This window comes from Micrasema longulum, unplaced genomic scaffold (genome assembly GCF_059751315.1).
Source record: "Micrasema longulum isolate JH-2025_06_02 unplaced genomic scaffold, ASM5975131v1 h1tg000303l, whole genome shotgun sequence".
In the NCBI taxonomy this organism is placed as follows: domain Eukaryota; kingdom Metazoa; phylum Arthropoda; class Insecta; order Trichoptera; family Brachycentridae; genus Micrasema; species Micrasema longulum.
The window spans coordinates 97,625-125,354 of NW_028277507.1; the positions used below are offsets into that span (position 1 = coordinate 97,625).

Sequence of the window (27,730 nt, forward strand, 5' to 3'; positions counted from 1 at the left end):
TTTGTTAGTCCGTCACATCTCCGAAACGGCGAGTCGTAGCGGCCTGAAATTTGAACACGTCATTTAAGATGCAATTTCAAGGTTAACATTACTATTTTCAAGTAAAATTTGAATCGACCTCTACTCGATAAAAACTCAAACTTTATATGGATGCCTAGTGCGGCCCCAACATATTGCCCGTAATCAACTGCCATTATCAACAGTAAACGTTCTTTAATTCACAAATTTATCTTCTAAATTGAGAAAAAATAATAACTGAAGTAAATATGCTGATATAATGAAGGTTTTTGAGCAACATAATACATGTGTTGGGACAATAAATGCCGAAAATCAATGTAAATCATGGAAAAATATTCGAAATCAATTACCTGTGAAAACTGTATCCTTTAAGAACTTTGACGCTCCTACTGCTGCAACCAAACAAACTGCAATTCACCATAGTCGGTTTTTATTTATTATTATGCAAATATCAAAGTTATTTACAAACAAAGCCAAGCAAAGCTACAAAAGCATCCTATCGAACCGTTTAGTTTATGTTGTCAAACAAAACAAAGTGGCCACCAATTTATTGCTACTCAACATACCAGCATCGCTTGAGTTCTATGAAACATAGTGATAGGGTTTCTCTATAAGTTCACGCATTATTACTCTGAGGTGAAAATAGTGAATAATCAAATCTACACAACAGTTGGAATGTTTTTAATTTTAACAAACGATAAATAATTAATACATGAGTTTTAATATATTTCAAACAAGTATCTCATAACATATATGATCACTTTTAGTAGTAGTTTTAAAGTACCATAAGATTTTTCTAGAGCTGTGGGTGTTTTCTGCAAATTGAGAAATGTCATTTTTGAGTTCGACACTATTTCTAGAAGGTAATTATTTCAGTTTTTTGTACAAAAGTTGTCTGAGTGTTTTTCGCAGAACATAGAATTGACCTTACTGCACCCGATAACACCAATATTTCGTTATTTTAAAATTATGGACTGGCTGCTTTCTGCATAACTTCGTTCAATTTTCTTAATCTAGGTTAATTGAAATGTTTCGTTTCATTTTTTTACATTACTTAAACCGTTATTTTTTGCATTATTGATTACGTTAATTTATACTTTATATACCATATTTAAATTATAACAATAAATATGTTTTTTTATTGTATTCTGTTAATTTAAATATTATTATTTTGTATACTCGTTTATGTTTATTACTTTTAATTTTATTCGTTTTACACGTTTTTAATGTTATTTCTTTAATTTGGATTATTATTTTTAAAAAATATAGTTATTTTTAATATTGTCATCACCATTCCCTTTTCGCACCTAATGGTGGATAGGATACTGCATTGGTACACTAATCGCAGCGTATGTTAATATTTTTTTTGTTTAATTAAAAAAAGATGATCATTCTTACGATTTAGGTACTAGTCTAGGGACTATGAAATATTCTGGTGTGAAAACATCCTTTTAAATCAATATTTCATTTAATATGGTATCATTTGATATTGTTATTCAAAGTATTAATAATTATTTCTTGTATTTAGATTGTTATTTTTTAATTTTTATTTGGTATTACATGCTATAATGAGTAAATTAAATTATTTATAATCATTAATTATTTTAATTTAGGTACTTTATATTTTGGAGTTGTCAATTATTATGGCTTAACACGGGTACAGTCTAAAAAGCCATAATATGTAAGAGAATATGTAAAAAAATGAAATTTTTAAATAAATAAACAGTCATAACTCAAAAGAGACAAATTTAAACTTATGACAATGTTCTTCTGGGAGTGCGATGTGCTGAATGGTTTAAAGAATAACTCATCTTTTTTTTTAACCTTAAATTGCGCACCAAGCTGACGATGATGAACTTCGACGCAGACATTTTTTGCAAATGGCGTAGGACGAATAAAATGGAAATAGAGTAATTTAAAAGATTATGTGAAACTCATTTTTATGAGCCCTCAAGAAATGAAGATTTAAATGTGAAATTATGCGGATGAATGCAGGGTGATAAAGAAATATCAAACTGTTTAAAAAAGTCCCATTTCCATTTATAAACAAATAAATTCTGCAATTTAAAAACTTTTCCAAAAAATATTATTTAAATAAACAATCCATCAAGCCGTTACTGTGGGAGTAGGCAGAGAGGACAGCAAACACCACATCACTCTGCCTTTGCATACAGACCTCACTTCATTTACATTGCTTTGTTTATTTCGGCTTTTTACATGTCCATCTAGTGTTTGTAAATTTTGGTCATGGCATGCCTTTCTCGTTTGCATTCATTCATCAACATTTGCACAGCAAGTCCTTTTTGTCGTACTTTTGCTGTCCATTCACTCTACATATTCAATCATCACAGCACTCCTTTCTTGATTTTGTAGATAATGCTTGTTTCATTCACATTTGTGCTTTCATACATAGTTTTACCACACGTTCACCAAAGAGATCGAATTAAAACAGTTCTCAGCCTACAATAATATTTGTTCGTCCAATTCGATACCTCACTTCCATACGTTAGGTTAAGCACCATGATTACTTTTGAAGTGCTAATTTTGCCTCCAACGACAATATTTATATGCCAGGTTGATTTTGATACATGTCTGACTACTGAACTGGTAGATTGACATACAAGATGCGTGTTATGTTCCAGGCCGATGTTTTTTATAAATGACTTTTAACCCTAGATCACTAACCATTCGTCTAATAGACTTTTGGCACCCCGTGCTTTTGCTGTTTCTAAAAGTTCCATCCGCCCATCTCCCTGCCCACATCTAGTACCTTTGTAAATAGTAAAATTAGTTACCTGCACTCATTGATTGCGGACGCACGGTAATCAGATCGGGATACATCGCGTAATCATCGTCTGACAGACGAAAGGTTAATAGTTCTGTAACTTTTTTATCCTCATATAAGTAAAATTAATATTTTTTAATAATTGAAGATTGCCAAGACGGCAGTAGTTAATTAACAAGAAGAACTACCGAGTAAGCGAACAATTTGCAGCTATTGCCATGCCGAAAACGTCGCATGACAAAATGCTACTGCAAGGGCTGCAAAAGACTTATTTGTGGCAAACACACTATTTATTTGTAGGTCCATTACAAAAATATGATATCCTGAAAATTTTTATTGCCATATAAGTTAATTCGTTATAAAAAATAGAAGTGATTAATCTTATATTGATGTTCTATTTCGTTGTCTGACAGACAGGTTTGTTACACCGTTACTCGAATATAAGGTTAGTTAATTAGTTAGTTAGAGCTAACGTTAAATTCAATAAAATTTCACAATTTACATTTTTCGATTGATTTGATGGTTTCTAACAGTTGTTTGAATTACGATGTCAACGGTCGCTTTTTTTCGTGGATAAAATTTATTTTCATAGTTTCGCAGGCTTCTGAGGTTCCTGGCAATTTGTCTTCGGATGTTGTCCTTAAGAATCAGAATAGTTGTTGGTTTGATGTTGTACGCTTTTCCCATTACTAGATTTCGAGATGCCGGCTATAGCTGAACCGCTCGTTCTTGAATATACGAAATTGTAAAACAAAACCGTTTATTATGTCTTCGTTTTGTTTCAGCTTGTCGTCTCCTTCGTCCTTGGAGCCATGGAGGAAGGAGGGAGACTCCGAGGAGAGGAACATGAGAGCAAAGCGGGCATATACTGCCATGTTGACAGTTACCACCAGGACACCCGACGATGATGAATACGTTCACTTCTCAGATAAGGTACATTTTTACTACTACTGCTACCATCACGCATTTCTTCGCAGGTAAAGGCAGAGATAATAGTCCGCCACACACTTTTATTCTAACATACATTTCTAGCTTCTTCTAACTCATAAATTTTGTCATACGTGCCCTTCGGTGGCGTCTGCTTTTGACATCGCCAGATTTAAGATTTTGGTTTATTAAATAATGCCACGTTTTCCCAGGTCATCTTCGTCCTACGTTACCGTTTATTCATCACTCCATTTTCTTAGTTGGAGCATATGGTGTCCATGAAGACCCTTCAGGCATGCATCTCTGTTGGCTGCCAGCTCCTGTGCATTCTCCCAAATCAGGTTCGCGTCCCACAGTTCTGACACGAACTGACGACAAACAATCAGCAGTGGACGTCCAGGACGTCGAGAACCCGATGTCTTGTAAAGTAGGTAAGCGTGGTTAAGGCTATCAGGAGGCATCCGCAGCACATGGTCAAGCCAACCGTATCACTTCCGCTTGATGACAGTTGTCACCGGAATTCACTGCGTCCGTTCTCTTATTACTTCAATCTGCACAAAGTCAAACCATCGGACACACAAGATTCTTCTGAGACACCTGTTCTCAAAACTCAGTATTTTGCTATTTTGGGCCCTAGTGAGGTGCCACAATACATAACAATATAGGGTAATAGGTGTTATTCAGGCGTTATATAGACGGGATTTGGTTTTCACTGAGTTAATATTCAATCTACAGACAGCCTTCATACTGTTGAATGTGAAGCCTGCTATTCCTAGCCACACTCCCAGTTCTTTTTGAGAGCCACCATTTTCCGTAACATTTACTCCCAGGTATTTGAAACTCTCGACCCTTTCGATAAATTGGTTTGACAGAGTCAAGGAATTTAGAGCATCAAAGTATGAAGTGTTACACAGTACATGGGTTTTTGCACAATTGATTTTTAAACTCATGCATGCAAAATTCCTATTTAGGCTATCGACAGTGGCCTGAAGATCCGTGACTGAATCGTCAATTATAACCAAATCATCGGCATACTCTAGGTCGCAAAGTTTTTGGGAGGAGGAGATAGATATTCCTCGATCTAGTGGAATACCATTTATTCTCTCCGTGTAAATCTGTTATTTTTTATTCGTCATACATTCATTCTACATGATCAAACCATCCCTGGGACAATTTCTTGATCTAATCAATTAGACCTGTATCAGATTTGCTCTCTCGCGAGATTTCATCATTCGTAACCTTGTCATACGTTAATTTCCCACACATTCGTATACTTGTGAGCTATCACTATGGAAAGAGAGTATACAAACTGAAAATGAAGAAGCTTATTCATTTCTATTTTTTATTTTTTTTATTTTTTTTATTAACAAACTAAATTTTTAAAAATGTGTATCGTAATTTCATCGTTATGAAACTTTGTAATTTTGAAACTCACGTCGTTGAGTTATCGTGGTATTAAAAGTAGAACTCTGTACCTCCTAGATAGCAGAATTTACTAAACATTGAAAAAAATGGCTCCCCGGAAACCGGAAATCTATCACAACACATGCCAACGCTGTTATTGATAAGTTGATTGACAAAAACTCACGAGTTTGTTCAAAATAGCCAATCTTTTAATTTTTTTTCATGCATATTCGAGAAACTTCACCACATAATTAAATGTTCTATTTTTTACCTCGCGTAAGAAAAAAAAATGTCTCCTTTTTTCGTAGCACTAAACTTCCCCATTTGAGGAAAAAATAGTATTTTTTTTTTAAATCTCAGAAGCGGAGCGGGTTTTAAAAATGGGATTTGATCAAACTGTTCAGAAATAGAACACAAGCATCTGTTCTTTGGATTTGGAGACTAATAAACTGTACCAACGCATCAACCAAAACTTTATAGGTATAGTCGGGGTGTACGTTCAAGATGAATGGAAATAATGCACTAATGTGTTTTGACGCAACCCGGTTGAGTTTGGATCAAAATTTTCGCCTAGATATTGAAGAATATAATATATTCGTGAATACCGACTAGCCACTTTTATCTTAACTCAACCGGATAGCGTCACAACACACTTCTGCATTCATTTCGTGCGTCTTGAACGCGGATCCCAAATATACATATGTACATTTTTTTGGTCCGTTGCGAATTTGGAAGGTGATTATTATGAGAACAAGATTTATAGGCTCTGGATTTACGACAATTATGCTGTTCCTTTGGATTCATTTGATGAATAAAAAATGTTATCTGTTAAGGCAAATGGCCGAATACACGTGTTTACTGACAATGGTATCCGAACCATGTGATTTCTGGAAATTTAAGCCTTTGAAAATTAATACAAAGATATAGAACGCTGTTGAGAATATAATGCGCTGTCTAGACATTTATTTACAAGGCTTATGACCTGTCATGTGGCCTATACTTTATTTTTCTCTTGTGTGGCTGTGATGTCATACTAGTCTTCATACGATACAAGACTTGATATATCTCTCTAACTTTTTTAAATGATGACGTCAAGTTCGTAGAAATCTTCAAACAGGCATTTTTACAGTGGATTTTAAAAGTAAAATTTATTTAACTATGCATTGCGATATAATATATAGGGATGACACTTCATACAAATTCGAGCTAAAAAGTCATCCCCAAAAGAGAAAGAATCACTAATGAAGGAAGCAAGTGTCGTCATGTCATATCACGTCGACTTTGGCAAGCAAAACACACAGTACAGTAAAAAACATGGACTGTTTACATCGGTCTACTGTAAGTTCTATTCAGTATGTCTACTGTATATGTACAGTATGTCGACTAACTGAGCTAGACCGAGACAGAAGATAACTCACGAATAAAAAGTACTAGTAACATATTAATATCACGTTTTTTGGCATTAAAATAGCTAACAACAAATAGTTGATAAATTACCTGGTCCATGAAGAAGTATAGAAATTGAAATAATAATATTTTTAGGCGTTGCCTAGTATGTAGGTGAAATAATTCAATTAGATGAATCTCACCCGCATAAATAAAGGTTTCAGCTCTTTAACTTCACAAACATCAACAGATGAAAGAATTGAAGGAATATAGATGTTCAAATATAGGCAGAATGGTGAATGTTACACAGTGTGTAATGTGGCCTTTTAAACCAGCCATTGACAAGTCATAAGCCCTGTGGATCCTTAGACTTCTATATTACCTTCTCTTAAATGTTCTTCATCTCTGTTGTAATGTGTTAATTAAAATAGCTATTTTAAACAAGTATTGATTAAGATAAGAACATTCCTAACCGGCGAAAGGTTATACTATCACTTTTTAGATCGATTTGTACAGTATCTTAGCGTACATATAGGCATTTTAGTAATTGCGAGGAGACAAAAGTTCAAAAGTAGCCGGGGACTGCTCGCAACAGACTAAAGTCTGTTCTATCAAACGTATACCTATTGGCCGCAGGTTAAGGGAACATATCGAACGCTTGTGCTTACTCTAGTTATATACCTTAATGTAACTTTGCTGGAGCACGAAGATACCCGGTGTTGTGAGAAAAGATTCAGTCGGTTATTAACAGAGGTGAGGGATGCACGCGCGCACGTAAAATGAACAGTGTATTTATGATTGGATTGGCCTTAATGGAAAATTAATTATTTAAAATTATATTTTAATTTTTTTTTTCTTCAAATGTTGGAACTTAACATATTACGCTTTTTGTTTGTGGTAACACTATATGACATCACCGCGCGCAAAATAATTATTTACCAGTCTTTTGAGAGTTAATATTTCCGTTTTTTAAGTATAAAAAATCTTAATAAAATGGCCGATGCGTCAAATGGAGTACTTGTTTAAGATAACACAGTTGAAATATTTTAAAGTAAAAAAGCTGGTTTTTTAATTTTTTAGATTTATAGGCTCGGTTACCCCGAAAAACCAGAGTTATTTCAATTCCACTTTTATTTATAATTTTCACCAGTAACCGGGTATCGTCACGACCGACGTTGTCAGACTGATGAATCCAAAGTAGAATTAATCTTAATCGTATTTTTACCGATAGTTAAAATGAAGTTCCACCAAAAACTGTCAGTGAAAGTACTCCCTCCACATACCCAAAAACCGTTTTAAAGGCCGTTTCATCTTCCTATCGGTTTCACTCATACTATAAAGCAATGTTTTTTTTTTAATTTCATAACCCACGATTTTAATTGCATTTTACTCTACTGCTTTGGCTATTTAGGCCTCATTTAATTGGCTCTACGAGTCCTAATAAATCTGTCATTTTGGCTTTATTAAATGGGTCCTATCAGCTATGGTAGCTATCAGCTTTTCAGGCTTTAGTTTATTAGGATTTGTGATACACCATATAAATTATCAATAATTTGGATCAATTAGGAATTCCGATGCACTATATATAATATAAGTTATTCATAATTAAATCAGTATTATTGGTATATTACGAAAAATACGCTTTAAAAAAATACTAAATATGACGAAAGAAATCGTTTTGCTATAAAGTTTACTTAAATTTTAAATCAAATTAAAATCAATATTCATATAGGTATTATTTTTTAAGTTATAAGAAGGCAGAATACTTAACTAATTAAAAATAAAAATATTAAATAAATGTTAATAAATTAACAAATTTATATTCTAGCGACTCATTTTAATATTATTTTAAAAGCGAGGGATGATAATTAGTCAAAATCTAAAACTGGAGACCGGAAAGCTTGTGAAAGATAATACTTTTTTTGTTTCATTTTATACCGGACACCAGACGCCTGCATAAAATGGCTAATCAGTAAAAAAGGTCAACAAATCTTTAGAGATTTTTGACTTGAACTTTCATTTTACAAAACCTTTAGTGATAGGACGTAATAGCCGCGGTATCGGCCAATGAAAGCAAATACTGGAAGAAATTATACAAAAATTGACCTTTTGAATATCTATCACCATTTATTTGTTTAACGATTTTGTTTGTATCAGTAGGCACACTAGACTACATATTTTTTTGGTTATTATAACTATAACTTTTATAGCGCCGTTTTCGTAATAAAATACCTCAAGGGCACTTTACAAAGTGATTCTATAGATAAATAAATTAATAGGAAAATTTTAAATTTGTAATTTGTAAAATTATTTATTTACATCCAACGGATTTATTCGGATGATTTAGAGAACAAGTGGGTTTTAAGTTTTTTCCGATACATCACTTCACTTTCACAGCCCCGCACCTCTGCTGGGAAAGCATTTCAGGCCATAGAGCCCGCGACCGCAAATGCGCAGTTACCGAATTTAGTGCGCTGTTTGCGTAGAGGTATGATAACTTTTTCTCTCGCCGTAGACGTAGCTGTTCTAAGCATTAGACGCCTCTCAGCAAGTTTATCTGGAATAAAAAGTTTCCTCAGATACTCCGGAGCAGAGTTGTGGAGTGGCTTATTTGTAAGCTAACAGAGTTTGTATTCCACTTAAAACGTAGCCAGTGTAATTCCCGGAGTACTGGAGTGATATTTGAAAATGTTCTGTCACTCACACATAACTAAAGGTCTATAAAACATTGAAATGGACTGTACATGTCTACAAAGATTAAGACGAATGCAAGAAACGTTTTCTATTTCGTTAAAAAATGCTAACATTTATAATAAAGCTCTTTTAAACTCACATGTCATTGTCAGGGGACAATAGAATGTAATTTGGGTCTTAAAGCCATATTTAAAAACAAAATTTCTCTCGGTTATTACTGTAATACGTTCTTTGAGTGGATGGGACTTAAGTCTTCCAACGGCTGAATTTCGAAAATTTTCTTAGCTTATCTGACTCATAATGAAATTTCCTTTATATGCTTTGGGGTGGATTATGAATTTACAGAATGAAAAAGATATGATTTTTTTGCTCAATGTTCAAAGCCTGTTAGAAAGACAGTAAAATAAAAAATTGTGAAGGAAGATATTAAATATTCTGGACGGTTAAAATAATAAAGCTAAGAAAAGCAGGAAACATAGAGAAAAAATGGATAAATGATGTGCAAATATGCAAAAAAAGGGAATATTTGAAATGTATATCTATTTTTTACCTTTCTTTTTTTATCAAATGTAAAACAAATGTTTTAGTTTGTTGTTTGCCATATTGATGTGCCGTGTATTTATTTTTTTCAGTTATGTTTGTGATTCTATATAATATTTGTGATGATATACTCGTATGTCTGTGATAACTAATTACTTGTCACAACTCAACACATGACTTTTGGTCCCATGGAGTTGGAACTTATGTCTCAAAAACTGTGTAATAAACTGTTGATAAGCAAATAAACATATAAAATAAAATAAATGAGAAAATCGTACTTGAATTGTAGCAATATTTCTTATATGTCCACATATTTGGGCACAAATGCAAAAATTAACCCTTTAAAACGTAAATCAGCATCTAAGAGGATAAAAAACGAGAGTGCACTTTTTACTATTTTGAAGAAAAAAATGCAGAGATTAGTGCAATAAGCTATTTTATACGTGAATAATACACCGGAGTCGACGTTCGTCTTATAAATGCTTTTTTAGGATAAAATAAAAATCTCAAGTCCACTTTGTTTTAATGCGTAAAACATCAGTAGTCCTAGATATAATTATTCAAAAAGTACTATTACTTAATTCATTAATTAATTATGGATACCTTATATAGCGCCATTTTCGTAATAAAATACCTCAAGGGCGCTTTACATGGTGATTCTATTGTTAAGTTAATTTAATTGAAGCTTTTAAATTTGTAATTTAATTAAAATAATTTATTTTGTTGTCACGTGCTACGGATTTATTCAAATGATTCAGAGAACAAGTGGATTTTAAGTTTTTTCCGAAACATCACTTCACTTTCACAGCCTCGCACGTTATCGCACTATCAACGTTATCATTGTTTTACATTGAATGTTATTTAAATATTCAAATTATTTTATTTAATTCAACAGTTAAGAGGTTTTTAGAACTGCGCAATAACAAAATCTCGTTTCTTAAACATTTCGTTCAATGTGACTCCCGTGGTTTTTTTTTTTGTAAAAGAAATATTGGCGCTCTTATGATATGCCCAAATATTTAGTTTTAGGGCCATTTTCAACGAGTTGTAAATAACTCTGTATTAGAAAATGGAAGCCAAGTTGGAGTAGAGTAGGAGTCGAACCACGGACCATTGGTCCGTGAGTCCGAGACACTAGCCACATGACCACAACCTGATTTTAGGTTAGTCGGAATACAAAGCATTTTTAATTGTTAATGTATTATACTAATTTAAATATTTTCAGTCCAAATCTTCGCAGACTAGTATTGCAATTTACCTTTGCACCAATGAAAAAACTTAAATTTAATTTTTATGCATTTTTTAAAAATGGACAAATTACGTGGAATAGACATAGAATGATAATGACGATGATAATATTCACTATTCTGCATTCTGGCAAATGCGAAATTTCTGTCTTAACCTTACAGTGAAAATGGCGTTATAATGTAAAGACGGGCGTACACCTGTGTAAATACATGGGACCTCCTGGTTTGCTGTGGTGAATATAAAAAATTAAAAAAATGGAAACAACAAAAAACAAGAAGATAGACAACTTCAGAAGATTGTGATAATGCGGTTGTGAAAATCATTCAAAGCACCCAGAAAAAGTTAATTAATTAAGGGCTTAAATGAACGGAGCACTAAGCGCAGTAATTTCTAATAAAAATATGTCAATCGAAACTAAACTGGCAGTGCACAACGGAGTTTTAGCCCCAACACTTATGTATTGAAGTGAAACATGGAACTGGCAGAGGAAGGATGAAAGCCGAGTGAACGCGGTTGAAATGCAATCTCTTTTGATTTGATTTGCAATCAGTATGACAGGGTTACGAATGATTAAATCAGGTGAGAGTATAAATTTGAGACAAGTATAATTAATAAGATTAAGAAAGGGTCTCTGAGATGGTTGGTCACGTGGAACGAATGGACGACGAAAGAATGGTAAAACAAGTATATATGGCGAAAATGAACGGCAAAGTTAGACAAGAACGACCAAGAAAGACGTGACATGATCAGATAAACCGAAATCTTAAGTCTGGTCTTGTCAAAAGCAGACAGAACCGAAGGGCATGTATGACAAGATGTATGAATGCGGAAGAGGCTAGGATTGTATGCCAGGATAGACGTGTGTGGCGGTCCATTCTCTCTGCCTACCCCTACTGGGAAATGGAGTGATGGTAGTAGTAGTAGTAGTAGTAGTAGTAATTAAGGGTTAAGTCATATTCTTTTAGATGAGCACTTACACCAAAGAAACTCATGACGTCACTTAGACCTGAGAAGATATATTGAAGTCACCCGGAAATCAATTTTCAGTGTCCGCACCTTCTATCACTTAAGTAAAGCAGAAATAAAATCACACATTACCTGTTTGTATACAATCAATTATCAAAACATTCAATTGACTATTAACAAACCTCTGATACGATCAAATGTTAAATCGCTGAAAAACACGAAATTAGTACAGGATCTTAAAATCTCACCAGGAAGTCAAATGAACACTGGATACAGATAGTGTTTTTCTGGGTTATTATGCCGTGTTTGTGGGCTTTGTATTGCCGACGTTTCGGAGCACATTGCAGTGTCCATCTTCAGGGCTGAATGTATGATTGTAGTTTTTAGTGTGTTTAGTTGCATGCAAGTTGGGCTACCCGGATAAATCAGCTCTTCCAGAGCACTACATAGAAACAGGGCATAATTTCTCATTTGAGCCAAATGTCCTTGGAAAGCCCAAAAATCATCAAGCCCGTTTAATAAAGGAAGCCATAGAAATATACAAGAATCCTAATAACATAAACAGGGATGATGGGTTACGACTACGAACCTCATGGTACCCGGTGCTTCCAAAGCCCACGGTACAAACTCCACACACTTAACCACATACATTGCCCGACTGCGACACGGTACAAATTCCTCACAACTAAACACACTAAAAACTACACTCATACATTCAGCCCTGAAGATGGACACTGCAATGTGCTCCGAAACGTCGGCAATACGAAGCCCACAAACACGGTATAATAACCCAGAAAAACACTATCTGTATTCTGAAGGCCGTGAAAACCTACGAACCTTGAACACTGGATAATTTATAAGTTAAAATATTCGCGCCTATAATAAGAAGAGTATTGGAGAACTGGGACAAAGGAATTTATATTAATGAAAGACGAATATCGAACTTGAGATACGCTGATGACACAACTCTCATTGCCAATAATGAAGATGACATAAGGAAACTTCTCTGTTTACTAGAAAATACTAGCCATTATTTTGCTCTTAAATCAACAGGGAAAGGACCAAAGTGATAATAATTGAACGGAGAAATAAAAATAGACCAAAAATAACTCAAATTGATTGATTGATTGTTAATGGGTATATTTATCTGGGCTCAATGATAGTAAACAGAAAATGACGCGTTGCTGAAATCGAGAGACAAAATGCCATTACTCGCTCTACGATGGAAAAATCGAAAAAAAGTTTGGCAACAACGCAGTATATGCCGCAGAAACGCAAACCCCGAAAGAAAAAGAACGAAGAAAGATAGACGTTTTTGAAAGGTGGTGCTGGCGTAGGATGCTGCGGATACCATGGACAGCCCGTAGGAGTAATGTCTCTATAATCCGAGAACTGGGTATTGAACTGTGTTTTTCTTCCACTGTACAAATCCGTGTTCTCGGGTTCTTTAGCCGGGTTACGAGACGAAGTGACAATATGGAAAGATTAGTGGTACAAGGACGAGTAAAAAAAACTCGATGTCGCGGAAGAAGTCCTACTGGATGGACATACTTGGTAACAGATGCGACTGGCGTCCCTCTTCAGGAGGCATCCAGAAGCGTTGAAAATATTAGCGGGTGGAGGCGGATCGTAACGTCGTGCTTTCCTCCTGCCAATGTGAACACAACTGCTCTTCAAAAATCAAACGACTAAGAGCAAGATAACATCCGCAATTACAACACGTAGTTCATTCAGTGAGTTCCATCACGTATTCTAGTACAGTGCTTATGACTCAAGTTTAACGTTTACGCAGTTACTCTTCCTGTTAACCTATTTATTCAATATGTAATATTTATACTTCAACTCACAACGTTATTATCTTCTGTCAACTTCCAACTGGGTGGGAGCTCTCAATGCATCCACATGCATTCAAATCCTACAGATACATTACAGCGGGTCCCTTTTTATTAATTCTGGCCCTCCTAGCCTAGGTCTTTAAAAAACCGGGCTGCTAAATGGAGCGCGAGTATAGAGAAATATCCCTTTTTGTTAAATTGAAATTAATAAAGTTACTTTAAATATTGTAAACTTGAAAAAAAATGATTTATTAACAGCATATAAGATACTTTAAAATTTCTTTTTTTCCATTTCTGCGAAAACGGTTCATTGCTCCGCCCCCAATACGTCACACTTCGGCTAAATTTTGATCTTTGTTTGTGACCGTTCGAATTTTACAATCGTTACAATTGTCAAGGCCAGACATGTCGCGTTTTCGTTGAAAGGTTTTATTAATACTATTTCATTAAAAAAAAAATAGTGAAACCATTTTATCATAATATCCACATTGATTTAAAAAATACAATTAATTGTTCCAAATCCGTTACACATATTTTTATTACAATATTTGAGTTTGTCCAAATGTTCATAGACAAAAGACAGGATTTCACCCCCTCGGGGGTCATTAAGATTAACAAATTACAACAGGGATTTAGAGTACCTTAAATAAAGGAATATGGAAGTCAAGGCATTGACAGGGCTTACGACCTGTTATTGGCTGGTTTTAGTGGTCACTTTAAGTGGCCACTTTACACACTGTGTAACATTCACCATTTTGCCTATGTTTGAACATCCATATTTATTCAATTCTTGACAATGACAGGTCAAAAGCCCTGTAAATGCCTTGACTTCCATATTCCCTTATTTAAGGTATTCTCCATCCCTGTTATAATTTGTTTACATATTTTTATATGTTTTCGTAGTATGTGATATTTTCATATTCTCACATATATTGCTAGTTGTAAATTAAGGTATTGCAAATCTTATTACAAAAAGATATTAACGTGTTAATTACAAAAGTAAGAGGTTTTCTTGATTAGCTCAAATGAATTAAGGTATTCAGTTGCCTTGTTCTCGTCTCTCAGAATTTATTATTCTGATTCTGATGATTGCTTATTTTACAATGAATATTACAATTTCATCCCTTCCTTTACAAAGCTTATACAATCGTAATATCCCTTAGAGCATTATTTATTTTAATCAAGAAGGTTTCCTTTTTATTTTCGGTTTGTTTTTGTTATTATTTTGACATCCACAGCTTTGCAATTTATATGAGAATTTATTATTTAATTTAATAAATGAATGAAATTAACGAATAGTATTTTTTAACATTTAATTTAATGTAATGTTAAAAACAAAAAGAGCCAATGTATAAAATTTCTCTCATTTCATCTAACGAATGTCAAATTTTATAATATTTAAGGTGAACTTTCGTTTATTTCAATACAAATTAAACAAAAAAATATAACAAGACTAATCATAATAATGAAGGGATATTTTCTTTCCAAATAGTTCAATTTTTTAAATTTTGGATTCAGTTTGGCTGCTAATAACAACTATTAAGTATTGTTTGAGAACATTTTGGCTAACTAGTTGAATTTTTGAAGTTCAGAAAAATCAGTAGTCAATTAAACCACTTCAATACTTTTAATATTTCCAAAATGTAAATTATTTGAAAACTAGTAAAAAAATTACACTTTTGGAAAAAAAAAGGGGCTGATATTAAAAGTTTTGGACTGTTTTAATCGTCTCTTGAACATTTTTGTAACCTGGACTTAGAAGGTTTTACAAGTAAACAGACAATATATCGTACCTTTAGAAAGAAAACGACGGCTAAAAAAAAAATAAGTTAAGATTATAAAACGACTTCAATGAACATTGTCCATCTTTCTTCTGCATTTAAATGTATTTAATGTATTTTTGTGGATATCTGTCATTGGTTTTATTTAATGCATATTTTATTTGTTATTATTTTGTTACATGTATTACTGTTGATATCCCCAATTAAGAAATATCTTTATTTTTTTTAAATGCAACATTCGGGTGGAAAAAGGACAAAACCTTTACATCGGTCTCTTTGTTACTCAGAAAACTTAAGTTCCGTGTCAATACGAAAGCGACTCTATTAGTGTTGTGTTTGTATTGCTGTGTGAAAGATGCAACGCAGACAAACATATAGTGACCGAAAACGAGTTAAATCGATGCTATTTCGATACAAATGGCCACTTTTCTTTTTTTTTAAATACTAAAATGACCAATTTAGTTTTGTGATTGTTTTATTCCGACTTACCGATATTTTTTAATTTAAGTTTATGTCATTTTGTGAATTAATAAAAACATGTGTTTGGTGATCTGATCTGACCTCAAAAAAATTATTTTATTATGTTATTTATCGAAGTGCATTTTTTGTTGGTTTTTTATCAATCTAATAATGACTCATTAAATAAATATCTTGTTTAAACTTATAATGATTTATTTATCGACAATTCTCGATGGAATCCCATCGTGATGATGTAATAACTAATAATATTTAAATATAAGTTACTTATCAAAAATACTTCGCACACTTTCACTTTACACCAATTTACAACACTTCCAATTTGTCTCACTCTATTCTATTGAAATATTTCGTATTGTATCTCTTTTAACTTATTTTTAAATGTACATACACCTTAGAATTATATAAACTATCATTACACTATATAATATTTACCAGTCTGAAGATGCCCAGTAGAGGGTGAAAGCGCTAATTGACCAAACAAATAAGTGGAAGTAAAACACATATTTATAATTAATAACTTAAATATAAAAGATTACATCATTATAATATTTTATTTTAATAACGCTTTTTTTTCATAGATTCATAGCTGAATACCTTCGGTATAATTTTTTGGTCAAAGCTCGGTGCTTACTTCGAAAAATACGAAATAATCGATGGAAAAATACGGAGGTGTCACAATTTACATGATTCTTTTGCAGTTTCCCAGAAAGTTGATTTTTTTAGTTGAGTCGTTTACGTGAAAACCCGTATTTTTTTTTTTAATTATAATTTTTTTTTTACCGACCAGTAAATATTTACTGCAATTACGCATTAAATTTTAAGTTTCTCAATCTCAATGTTTTTTTGTTAGATGATGATATAACGTTGTTTTTTTTGCGCTTTAAAACCATTAAATATTGTAGTTTAATGCCAGTTATTACCATACCAGTGCTTTAAAAAGAAACGCAATTAATTTTTTTTAAGAAAAAATAATGAGATTATTGGAAATGGGGTATTTGATAAAACAATAAAAAAGTACGAGTAATATCCGAAATATTCGTTTTGATGAATTTAAATCCGTTCATTAAATTTTCCAATACGGATTAAAAAGATTTCCTTTCAGTCCTTTGTTGGAAAAAAATACCACTTCCCTAGATAAAAAAAGGTTTGTTCTTCACAATTGATTTAAAAATATAATTCATTTTATCGTTCAAACTGTTAAAATATGGGTTGGATTATGCAAAGAAAGTTTAAAACGTTTAATTAAGGATTCAAGTTGTAATAATAACTATTCAATTAAAATAAAATTCAGATTTTTTTATTTTATCGAAATAAGTCCATAGGGTTTTGACAAAAGATACATCATCATATACGTAAATAATAAAAACAAAAACCAATATGTTTCTTTTTTGAGTGATATCGTGTTTGTTGGATTTGTTCTGACGTTTCGGCTACCATTGCAGGAGCCATCTTTAGGGTAAATTGTTGATAAGAAAAAAGAAACATATTGATAACAGTGACCGCGAAAACCTCAGCACCTATTAAACAAAAACCACTGTAATTTTTTTTTAACATATTATTTTATTTTCTAACTTTGTTGCAACAAAGAGGGAAAAAAGTTTTGAGAAGGGAATATGGAGTCTAGGCATTTACAGGACTATGACCTGTCATTACCTGGTTTAAGTGGCCACTTTACACACTGTGTTACATTCATCATTCTGTCTATTTTTAAATAGACGCATTTCCTCAATCCTTCCATCTGTTGACTTTTGTGAAGTAAAAGAGCTAAACCTTTATCATGTGGGTGAGTTACACCCGGCTGAACCATTTCACCTACTAGGCAACGCCTGAAAACAATTTTCCAATTTCGTACTTCTGCTTTGACCAGCAAATTGATACAACAATATTTTAAGTATATCCAAATGTCTATTGAATGATTAATTATGTCACAAATGACTTTTAAGAATTCAGCATTTTATTTATTTATTTTTAATTGTTTTTTATTAAAGTAGTTCATAGCGTCTCGAGAAGTAATATTAACTTTGGGTAACAGTATATTTAATATAAAAATGTATATAAAACATATTCATTAACACTGATTTCAGAGATATATAAATATATTGTAAGAGTTTTTACTTTTTTTTTTTGGTAACTTTTTGTACAATTTTAAACAGTCGGAAACGAGTTAAAGAGCTGTTATATTTTGTATGTAAGGCATTATTGGTTATTTTTTATTATATTTTCAATTAAATTAAATTTGAATAATACTTCTTTTAATTGAGTTCGGGTTCTTTTGAGAAAATATTACAGGATGCAGAAAAAAAGGGTAATCGTTGTAGGATTTAGGTTGTTGTAGAGGGTTGGAGCTCTTTTTCCATGTGGAGATTGACAGAAAACACGACGTTGGTGTTCGCCGGAAGTTCCGTTTAACGAAACTTTTAAGGAACACGAAAGTAATGGCAATGACGAGTTGAAGTAACTGGGCTCGAATACAAACTGAGGTGACTCTTAGAGCTGACTTGCTTGGGCTGACTGGACATTACCACGTACTGTGGTCTCTTTATATGCCGCATTTCTTTGTTATTCATGTCTCTATGACGTGAATGCACTGAAAGACGTTGCTTTTATGTAAACGGATGTTTCATGTGAAATACTGTTAGTCTTGCAGAATATGTTGTATTGTATTCAATATAAAATGATGATTTGCTTCATCAGTCGTTGCGCTATATTTAATTTTAGGTAAAATCAATGTATTTGTGTGTGTTGATCGATCAATGGACTATGACTACTACATATATATATATAAACTTATGTTAGCATGTGAAGTGCTACAAAATTAATGCCACTTTGATCTATGTGTTTTGTTTTAACGTAATAAGCGACCTACTTGTAAGTAATGTAGACTAAAATAAAAAAATAATAAGACAATTTTTTTTAATGTCAAACCGGTATGGATTAAAACCTTGAACCTTTCAGTAGCCTTATGTACGTAACATTAATACGAATAGAGCTAATTCCACCTTTTTCACAAGAAACACGGAAATGCTTTTTTGAAACAATGGTCCGTTTTGGTATTCTCTATTTGCGACTTATGTATATTTTTTCACCCTTCACTTACGTGTCCAATGTAGTTTGTATGAAGGGATCTAAAAAATTCACGCGGAGTCTCTTGTTACTGCGCATGTCATGAAAGGTTTGAAAAGCCTTTCGGGGCGCTTCTAACAGCAGTGGGACTGTTAAAGTATTCACCAGTTTTTTCGGGAGAAATTCAGCTGATGATAAATGGCAGTTTAAGGGGATGTCTAGTTTTTAAAAACCCCTTTGGGAATTTAGTTTGAAATGTTTAATGCACCAACATTATGGTTGTTTTTTTGCTTCGATTTAGCTATGTAAATACAAAAGCTAAGTTAGAAGGAAAATTATTTGTAAATATTTGTAAAATTAGTTGCCCAAATAAACTTGCCTCTAATATTATTTTTCTAGATATTTACTTATTATCATATTACATACATAAAATTATAATTTATGCAAAGTTGCCTTAACTTTCTTATTAAGGATATTTACCCTGTTCTAAGACATTAAAAAAATAATTAAAAAAACAGTTATCAAAATGTTGAAACAATAATAATGGTAGTGGTCATGGTGAAAAACATACTTTAAAATGTAGAGAAAATCATAGTAAAAACATATTTTAAAAATATTTTAAAACTTAGTAAAATAATTAGTAAAAACAAAAGACATAGTAGGAAACATAGTAAAAGAGATAGAGAAAAACATATTTAAAATCCCAGTAAATTAATAATACAACAAAATACCTAGTAAAATGAAAAATACATATTCAAAACGCAATTATCACCATCATTTCCTTATCCAGTGATACATAAGGCATTGCATTGTTATTAAAAATGTAGATGTAGATAAGATTTTCAGTCTTACGCATCATTTCAGAGACATTATATTTTTTATTGTAATTTTACTCACATTTTTACGTTTTTATTTATTAAGTAAAGAGACTCAGCTAGTAATAGAAAAAGGAACGGCCCATGCCTGTGAACTTGCTACGATTTGCGAGAAAATCCGTGTTGAATCGGGGCACTTGTAATTACTGCATTATTATCCGCATCCAGTGGTGCGTGGCATTACATTGGTATTCCTACTGCAGCAAATCTGGAACATTTTTTTACATATAAGATATTATAGGATTATCTTTCTCACGTTTAAGGTACTAGCCCAGAGGGAGTGAAATATTTCTTGTTATCCACAACCGGTGATGCATTGGGCACTGCATTGCCATTTTATTCGCAACATATCTAGATAACATATTGCAATGTAAAATAACCTTTAAATCCAACATTTCAAATCCATTCGGCCAGAAATCGACCCCAAATCTACAAACAAAATAGACGAACGCGTTGAGGTGGACTTAACCCCATCGATTTCCTTCTTCAGGATTCAAACCTTGTAATAGCCATTGACTCATTTACACTTTTCCAGGGTTCAGGATCTATTTCACACACGTAACTGTATTTTTCATCCGCCAGTACTCAAAAAGTATTCAATTATAGTTTAAAAAAAAAAACCATTGAATTGATTGGATTCATTTTGTTTTTTTTTAGAAAAATAAAAAATAAACGATTTAAATACACACGTGTTTGATAGGTAGTAAAAATATAAACAATAACATGTTTCGAACAAAGAAAAAAATATAAAAGATAGTGCCAAGTATTATGAATGTAATTTTTATTTATTTAAAAACATAGTTAGACAATTTATAAACCGCTATTTTGTGAAAATCTACTCAAGGGCGCTGCACAATAAATAAATATCCCATCACGTCTTACAGCTACAGAGCTCATGGAAGGTTAATTCTAGTTCCTCGTTTCCAATTAAGATCAAATTAAAGAGCTTGTTTACAGCACGTCTTGCAGCTACAGAGCGCATGGACGGTAAGAAATCTTTGTCGTTTTTAAAATTGACAAATAAATTTATTATTAAGGTATTTTATGTATGATGTGTTTATCAATAAACGTAAGTTCACTTTTAGTCGCACTGTTGTAATTTATTTATAATTGGGGGTAGTGTTCCAGATAGCTAAATTTGGGTACTTTTGCATCAAACGTTGATGCATTCCTAAATAGTTTTTACGGATTCAGTTTGAATGTTATGATTTTAAGGATATAGGCGCACTATTGTTTGACAGTTTCCATTGTCTACTATTTGTCACATATTTTGGTAAGAATAAAGTGTAAAACAATGCTTTCAAATAAAAAATAATCTTATTTTTTTCCACTGTTTTGTCTATAAGATTGCTACATATTTACGACTTATAAACATTTACTCAATATTTTCAAACAGTTAAAAACTTATTCTGAATTTTATAGCATTGGTTGGAGAGGAACTATATTTCATGCGAAGCCTGTACGGTAGTTGATCGTGAATTATTTAAGGTTTTTTTCAATGTATATTTCGTAAAATACATTATTTTGTATTTATGAAGGTAAACATGAACAATAAAATATAAAAGGAAAAATTATGAAAACCACTATACCGCGAAACCGGCTTGTCAGCAGGTTTCGTATTTTTCCTTTACAAAAAAAAAGTTAGAGAAATTATATAAATTTGAAAAGTAATATAAACATTATTTAGGAACTAAAAGCATACGTATTTTTTCCACAAAATGTATTTACAAAAATTTGATAGATGACTGTTGACATAAAATAATAATCAATATAAAGCCTTGTTACATATTACCCATTTTCTTACTGCATATCTATATATGTGAAACATGTATCAGCCTACAGGGCGTTTAAATAAATAAATAAAATAAATAATAAAAATTAATTAAATAAGAAAAGAAAACAGAAGACTGCAAAAAGGATGATTACGAGAAAATAAAGTTGAGGAGATGAGAGTTTTTACAAAATAATTTACCAATATGGATTTCGCTTACGATAAATTACTAAAACGTATTGAAATGCACGTAAAATGTGCATTATATTAACTACTATACGACTATATAAATGAATATTTCATTTTAAAAAAAGATTTTATAAACTCACAAAATTTCATATTAAAAATGTCTAAACGGGGACAGAATATACTAATGAATTGTATTATTTTACGTTTTTCTGAATAAATACACACTGTAACAGAAAAAAGTTCTTATTCAAAATTAAAAACAATTTTAATACTTTGACGTAAGAATGTCTATTTTTAAAAGGTAAATTTATAACGTGAGTTCGCACACAAGTTTTTATCGTATTTATCAGTCTCTTTATCAAGCTCAATAGTCTAGCACCCTGGGCATATTGGAAAAAAGCTTCAAAAGTAAAATCTTCAGGCTACAGTCCAGCTCACTGGGCGTAAAGCGTTTGATGTTTACTCGCTAAGAAGCACTGGCACTCTGGCTTGGAGAATCACGGACTGTCCTTATATAGGCCGTCCGGGCTTCCTTTCCATAGATGGTGATATTTGTGAAAGAGACGGGATGAGATGGTGATACGTGTCAGAGGAGCAAAGTATTCCATCGTATATGTGCATCGGTGCGTTACAATATATATTTTTTTAATTTACAGGTGAAGGATTTGGCCCACACAAAGTACAACTATACATTTGGAAATGAGAGCGTGTCTACGTTTGTGACTGCCTTCTACGACGCTGTTCTCTTGTATGCTCTCGCCCTTAACGAGACCCTTACCCAAAATGCGGGTAATCTGAGTGCAAACGTTGACGGAAGCGAGATCATAAAAAGAATGTGGGGACGCACTTTCAAAGGTAAGAATAAACTATTTTCAATGTTTTTCTAAAATAAAATAGTTTATTTTTTGTTTTGTAATGTACGGCAAAAAAATTCAGTTATCCCAAATCGATTTTGTATCTCTATATTTCATACTAAAACGAAGTTTTCTTATATAATTTTTAATGTAGAATATTATGCTTTTCGGTTGCATGGCAATAAGTAATTTTATTCCTTCAAGACATTGGATTTAAAAAAAAATTCTTAAGCGCCATAAAAATTAGAGCATTTAATTGTATGGCGAATTTTTCGAAAATGAAAAAAAAAAAAAAAAATTAACTATCTTACAAGTTCTTCCGAATCAACCAATGCGTTGTGATAGATTTCCGGAAAGTCTAATCACCAATCAGCAGGACTCACCGTCAAGAACTTGTGATGTCACAGGCCGAGAAATTTCAATATTACAGAACTTTATAAAAATCACAGTGCTCATAGTTTTTTTTTTGCCTAAGTTTGATAGTCTTTTAACAAATAGAAAAGTAAAAGTAATTGTAAGTTAGTAAGTAAAAAAATCTACTGAACTTTATTTAGTGTTCTTTTCGATATTTTACTCAATTCTTTATTTTTCTTACGTTTAAAATATATTTAAGTAATTAGCTATTCTTTATTATATTGGTATTATTTTTCTCTATTTTCCTACTTTAAAAAAATTAAATCATTTTATGTGGTTTTGTTGAGCTTTTTCTTTTATATTTTGTTATTTATATATTTTATTTTTCTTTTTACATATTTAAACAAGTTTGAGTAAGCATAATTAGTTACAAAGGCTCATTTTAAAATAGAATTTTAAAACATGCATATTTTGTTTTTATTGTGAATTCTATTTTTTTCTATCGTATAACTACAGAGTATCAAAAATTTTTTTTAAAAAGATTGACCTACGTTTAGACGTTAAAGTGTTTGTGAGCATTTTTAAAAATTGCGGTCTGTTCATAAGTTTTAAATTTTTTTCTTCATATTTGATTGTAGAAAACTTATAATGTACTTTAGAAAAAAAATTCAACAAATTTTTTTAAGACATTGTGGTTGTTTACGTATTGGTAAATTCAAACCCATATATCTCTATTGTTTTTATTTTTTATTTTTATTTATATATTCAAATTAGTGTACAAAAGTAAACAAAATCTAGATCGCGACAAACTTTTGTGCTCTAGACTCTACCAGTTTCATGGCTGTTTTCGATTTTGTTTCATGTTAGTGACTGAGCGGGGTTTTTTCCTCATCAAAATGCTTTATTATTAGCTTAAAGTGGTAAAGTTGCTTCACCGGAAGTACCCCACAATGCTTAAATAGGATTGTGTCATCTTCTTTGCAAATCTTTTTGATTTCTTAATTTTTTTTATAATTATCACGTTATGCGCGTATTGTAAAATACATTTAAATACGAGTAAAATTTGGTCCATTAATATTTCCACGGATGATTCCACACTCCCAAAATCTATCCGCCTTAATCTAAGCTCTCAGACTTTTTTGATTAAATTTTTGTAGCAAATTGTGCGCAAGATTAAATCAGAAATCAAATAGTTAGTTAAACACTCAAGTTAATCGTTTGTCAACCGTATGCAATATTTTTATATGTACGAAAAGAGCTCCGCATGTAAATACACTTTAAAAAAAATACCATCCCTCAGTTCAACCTCACGATTAGATGAAACATTATTTATTCTATGAAACGAAGTAAAAATTAATAAATCAACAAATCACAACAAAAATAGAGAATTTTTTTTACCCAATTTAGCATTACAGGCATTTACCCAAGCATTTACAGGGCTTATGACCTGTCATTGGCTGGTTTAAGTGGCTTCTTTACACAATGTGTAATATTCATTATTTTGCCAATGCTTAAACATCCACAATTCTTCAATCGGTTTACTTTAGTGAAATTATAGAGCTGAAACCTTTATTGTTGTGAAGAGATTAAGCTGTTTTTAAGTTTTAGTTCACCGACAGTAAAATATATCAAAGTAAATACACATCATAAAAACAATAAACTTATTTAATCAATTACACGTGAACGCTAATAATGGCGAAACAAAAACATAAAATGCTTAAGAGATTTAATTATTTGTAGATATAATTTGTTCAATTTAATAAAATTCAATTTAAATATTAATAATTTAAAACCAGTCTCGTAAAAAGAATGAGTTTTTTTTTCATCTACAACAATTATTATGGCAATAATAGTCACAATTGAATTTAAAAAATGAAGTAACACTAAATATTTAATTGATCAGGCATTGAATATTAGAAGTGGAATTTAAATTTAAATTAGCAGAGTTTTTTTATTTGTCTAGACCATCAATAAGTACATCAATATCAATATCCTCTTCCACCACAGTATCTTCTGTATATATATAATTCTTCTTTACGTGTGATGTCACTAAACTCCCCTTAAACGGCTTAACCGATTTACATGCGGTTTTCAGCGAAATGTAGGTCTTTGCGCTGCGCGTGTTTGTAAATATTTAAATATTCAATCTAATTTGCGAAAAAAAGGGTTAGGAGCATAAACATTTTTTTCATTGACCCACCATGGTTGCATTTGACGAGAATGCATTTACAAAAAAATGGAAGGATGTTGTTTTTTTGTGCTTAAATAAAGTCATTTTTTGAATTTTTACAATTATTCGATTTTTATAATTCCTAATCAGATTATTTCCTTAAATTCCTTATAATTTCTTACCATTTATTTCTTTTTACTGGATTTTTGGTAATACTTAAATCAAATTCACTGACATTCAATACATTTTTGAAATTCGCAATCCTTAATGTAGTGCGTCCCTGTTATAAAAAGAGCATAGTTCGACATTTGCAAAAACCATTATGGGTTAAAAAAATGATTATCTTATGTTTTGGAACTCAACCATAAAACAACAACACTAGGTAACTACTTATCAACGAAAAGTCTTTTTCCAAGACAATAGCAGGCAACTTCAGGCAGGAGAACGTCTGTCGGTTCCGCTAGTACATAATACAATTTTATGATTCGCGATGAGGAGGTGCAGTGTGCAATATTATTATTAAATACTTGTGGGAACATTTAAAGCTACTTTTCTGTTAAAAATGATGAATCAAGATAAAAATAAATTGTATTGTACAGCCACATTAAGTCGGCATTTTGCCTCTTCACCTCCGCTTCCAATATTGAAATATATTCATCATACCTCGTAACATCTCAGGACTCCACCCACGAAGGTTTTTTTACAGACTCTAGTATTTTTAGGAAGTGACCAGATAACACATATTATTATTATTGTGTTTCTGTGACCAAGCGATTGTAAAATAGTGTGTAATAAGACAAGAACCCTGGACAAGTTTTACACGCAATGGCTACTATTATACCATAATTATATTGTATTGTATTTATTTTAGATAGCTGTACAAATAAAATTTAAACATCTAGTTACACCTTAACTAATAAACGAAGTATTTAGTAGCTCAGTATTTTAAGTATTGTAGAAGTTCACCTACTATCCTAGGGTCTAAAACGTTGGCCCAAACTGTTTAACAACATACTACAATTGTCATATCGAAGGAAGGTGGAAGCTTTTAAAACTAAATAGTAGACTGCGTAAAAAAAAGTCATGTTAAATAAAATTTGTTGATAAATAATTGTTGCGTTTTCATCATATTGGGCAAAAAAGTTCGCACGCAAAATTAAAAGGAAAATAAGTTATTTTGCACATTTGAAAAAAATACAGTGATTATTTAACTTTAAACTTTATTTAATGTAACTTTTTGAAATACAAAAGACTGCGCGCTGACTGTGCCCTAAAACCAGTTTTGTCTATTCTAAGGTCTGGGAGATTGTTAGGACAGTTAAGGTTTTTGTGCAGTATTGTGTCTACAGCTTGTAATGGGACAATGAATTTTGTGAGGGATTAATGGTGTTAAGACGAAAAGGAAATTTCGCGTGATTTTGAAAGGGTCTTGCAAGGATTGTTTTGATAATTTGTTGTACTTATGTGCTTTGGAATGCGAATTGTTTTCCTTTTGTTATTTAAATGCGTATTGGAATAATTCTTCGAATATTTCCAAGATGTGTAGGGGTTTTATGTCGTTGTTTCTTTCACTACGTTCTTTTTTCTTGAGAAGCCGGATCTAGGAAGTATGGCCGTGGTCACAATTTAGAATTAACAATTTACTCCTCCGCTGTCTTACAGAAAAACTAGAATAAATTTAATGTACTGACCATGTGTATTTGACTGATCTGAAATTGACAAAACTGCAGTGATTGTAGAGAAATATTAAATTTCCAGTAAATTTGTTTTGAAAATTGGATACTGAATATGCGAAATCGAAGACAGACACTAGTCTTTATGAAAAATGTCGGGAAAAGGGCGTTTACTTTCAATATTTAACGAAACACGTCTTAAATACCCGGGAGAGTTTTATTAGTACCTGTATTGATTTTTTTTTGATAAACAGATCGATAAGCTTTTAATAGCCCTTATTAATTAGCTTTAAAGAGTTATGAAAATTATCTGAACATTATCTAAACAATTTCAGAAACTTATTAAATGAAAGTAGGTATGATAAAAACATGATCTAGGCAGATACAGCAAGTGTGTCATCTTTAAAAAAGGAGTGATATATGGTTATCATGTACTTCATTTTATCACGCATGTTATAAACCTGTGTAAGATTTATGACAACTTTTATGTTTTTGTAACTAAATAAAAATGGTCCCAGTTTATGTTTTTTGGTACTAAATAAAAATGAGGTCATTTTTTCGATTCCTGTAAAGGTTGCCCCAAAAATATTTACGAGCAAATAAATATCTACACATTATGGCCGTATTTTTCTAGAGTTTGAAACGTAAGATTGACCAATTTATCTAAAACATTTTTTTTAATACAGTGCTCTTAACGCAACATACGACACTTGTATA

At 31.9% G+C, this 27,730-nt stretch overlaps 1 protein-coding gene across 1 annotated transcript in view; it reads left to right on the forward strand.

Moving 5' to 3' along the window:
- LOC148282708 (atrial natriuretic peptide receptor 1-like) overlaps positions 1-27,730 on the forward strand; it is a gene marked incomplete at its 3' end in the record, with an annotated part of 177,922 nt that overhangs the window by 11,248 nt on the left and 138,944 nt on the right. Inside the window, exons 3-4 of the mRNA XM_088224655.1 lie at positions 3,589-3,736; positions 22,619-22,817. Of these exons, the coding sequence (XP_088080781.1) occupies positions 3,589-3,736; positions 22,619-22,817 (347 nt within the window). The remainder of the gene's footprint in view (positions 1-3,588; positions 3,737-22,618; positions 22,818-27,730) is intronic.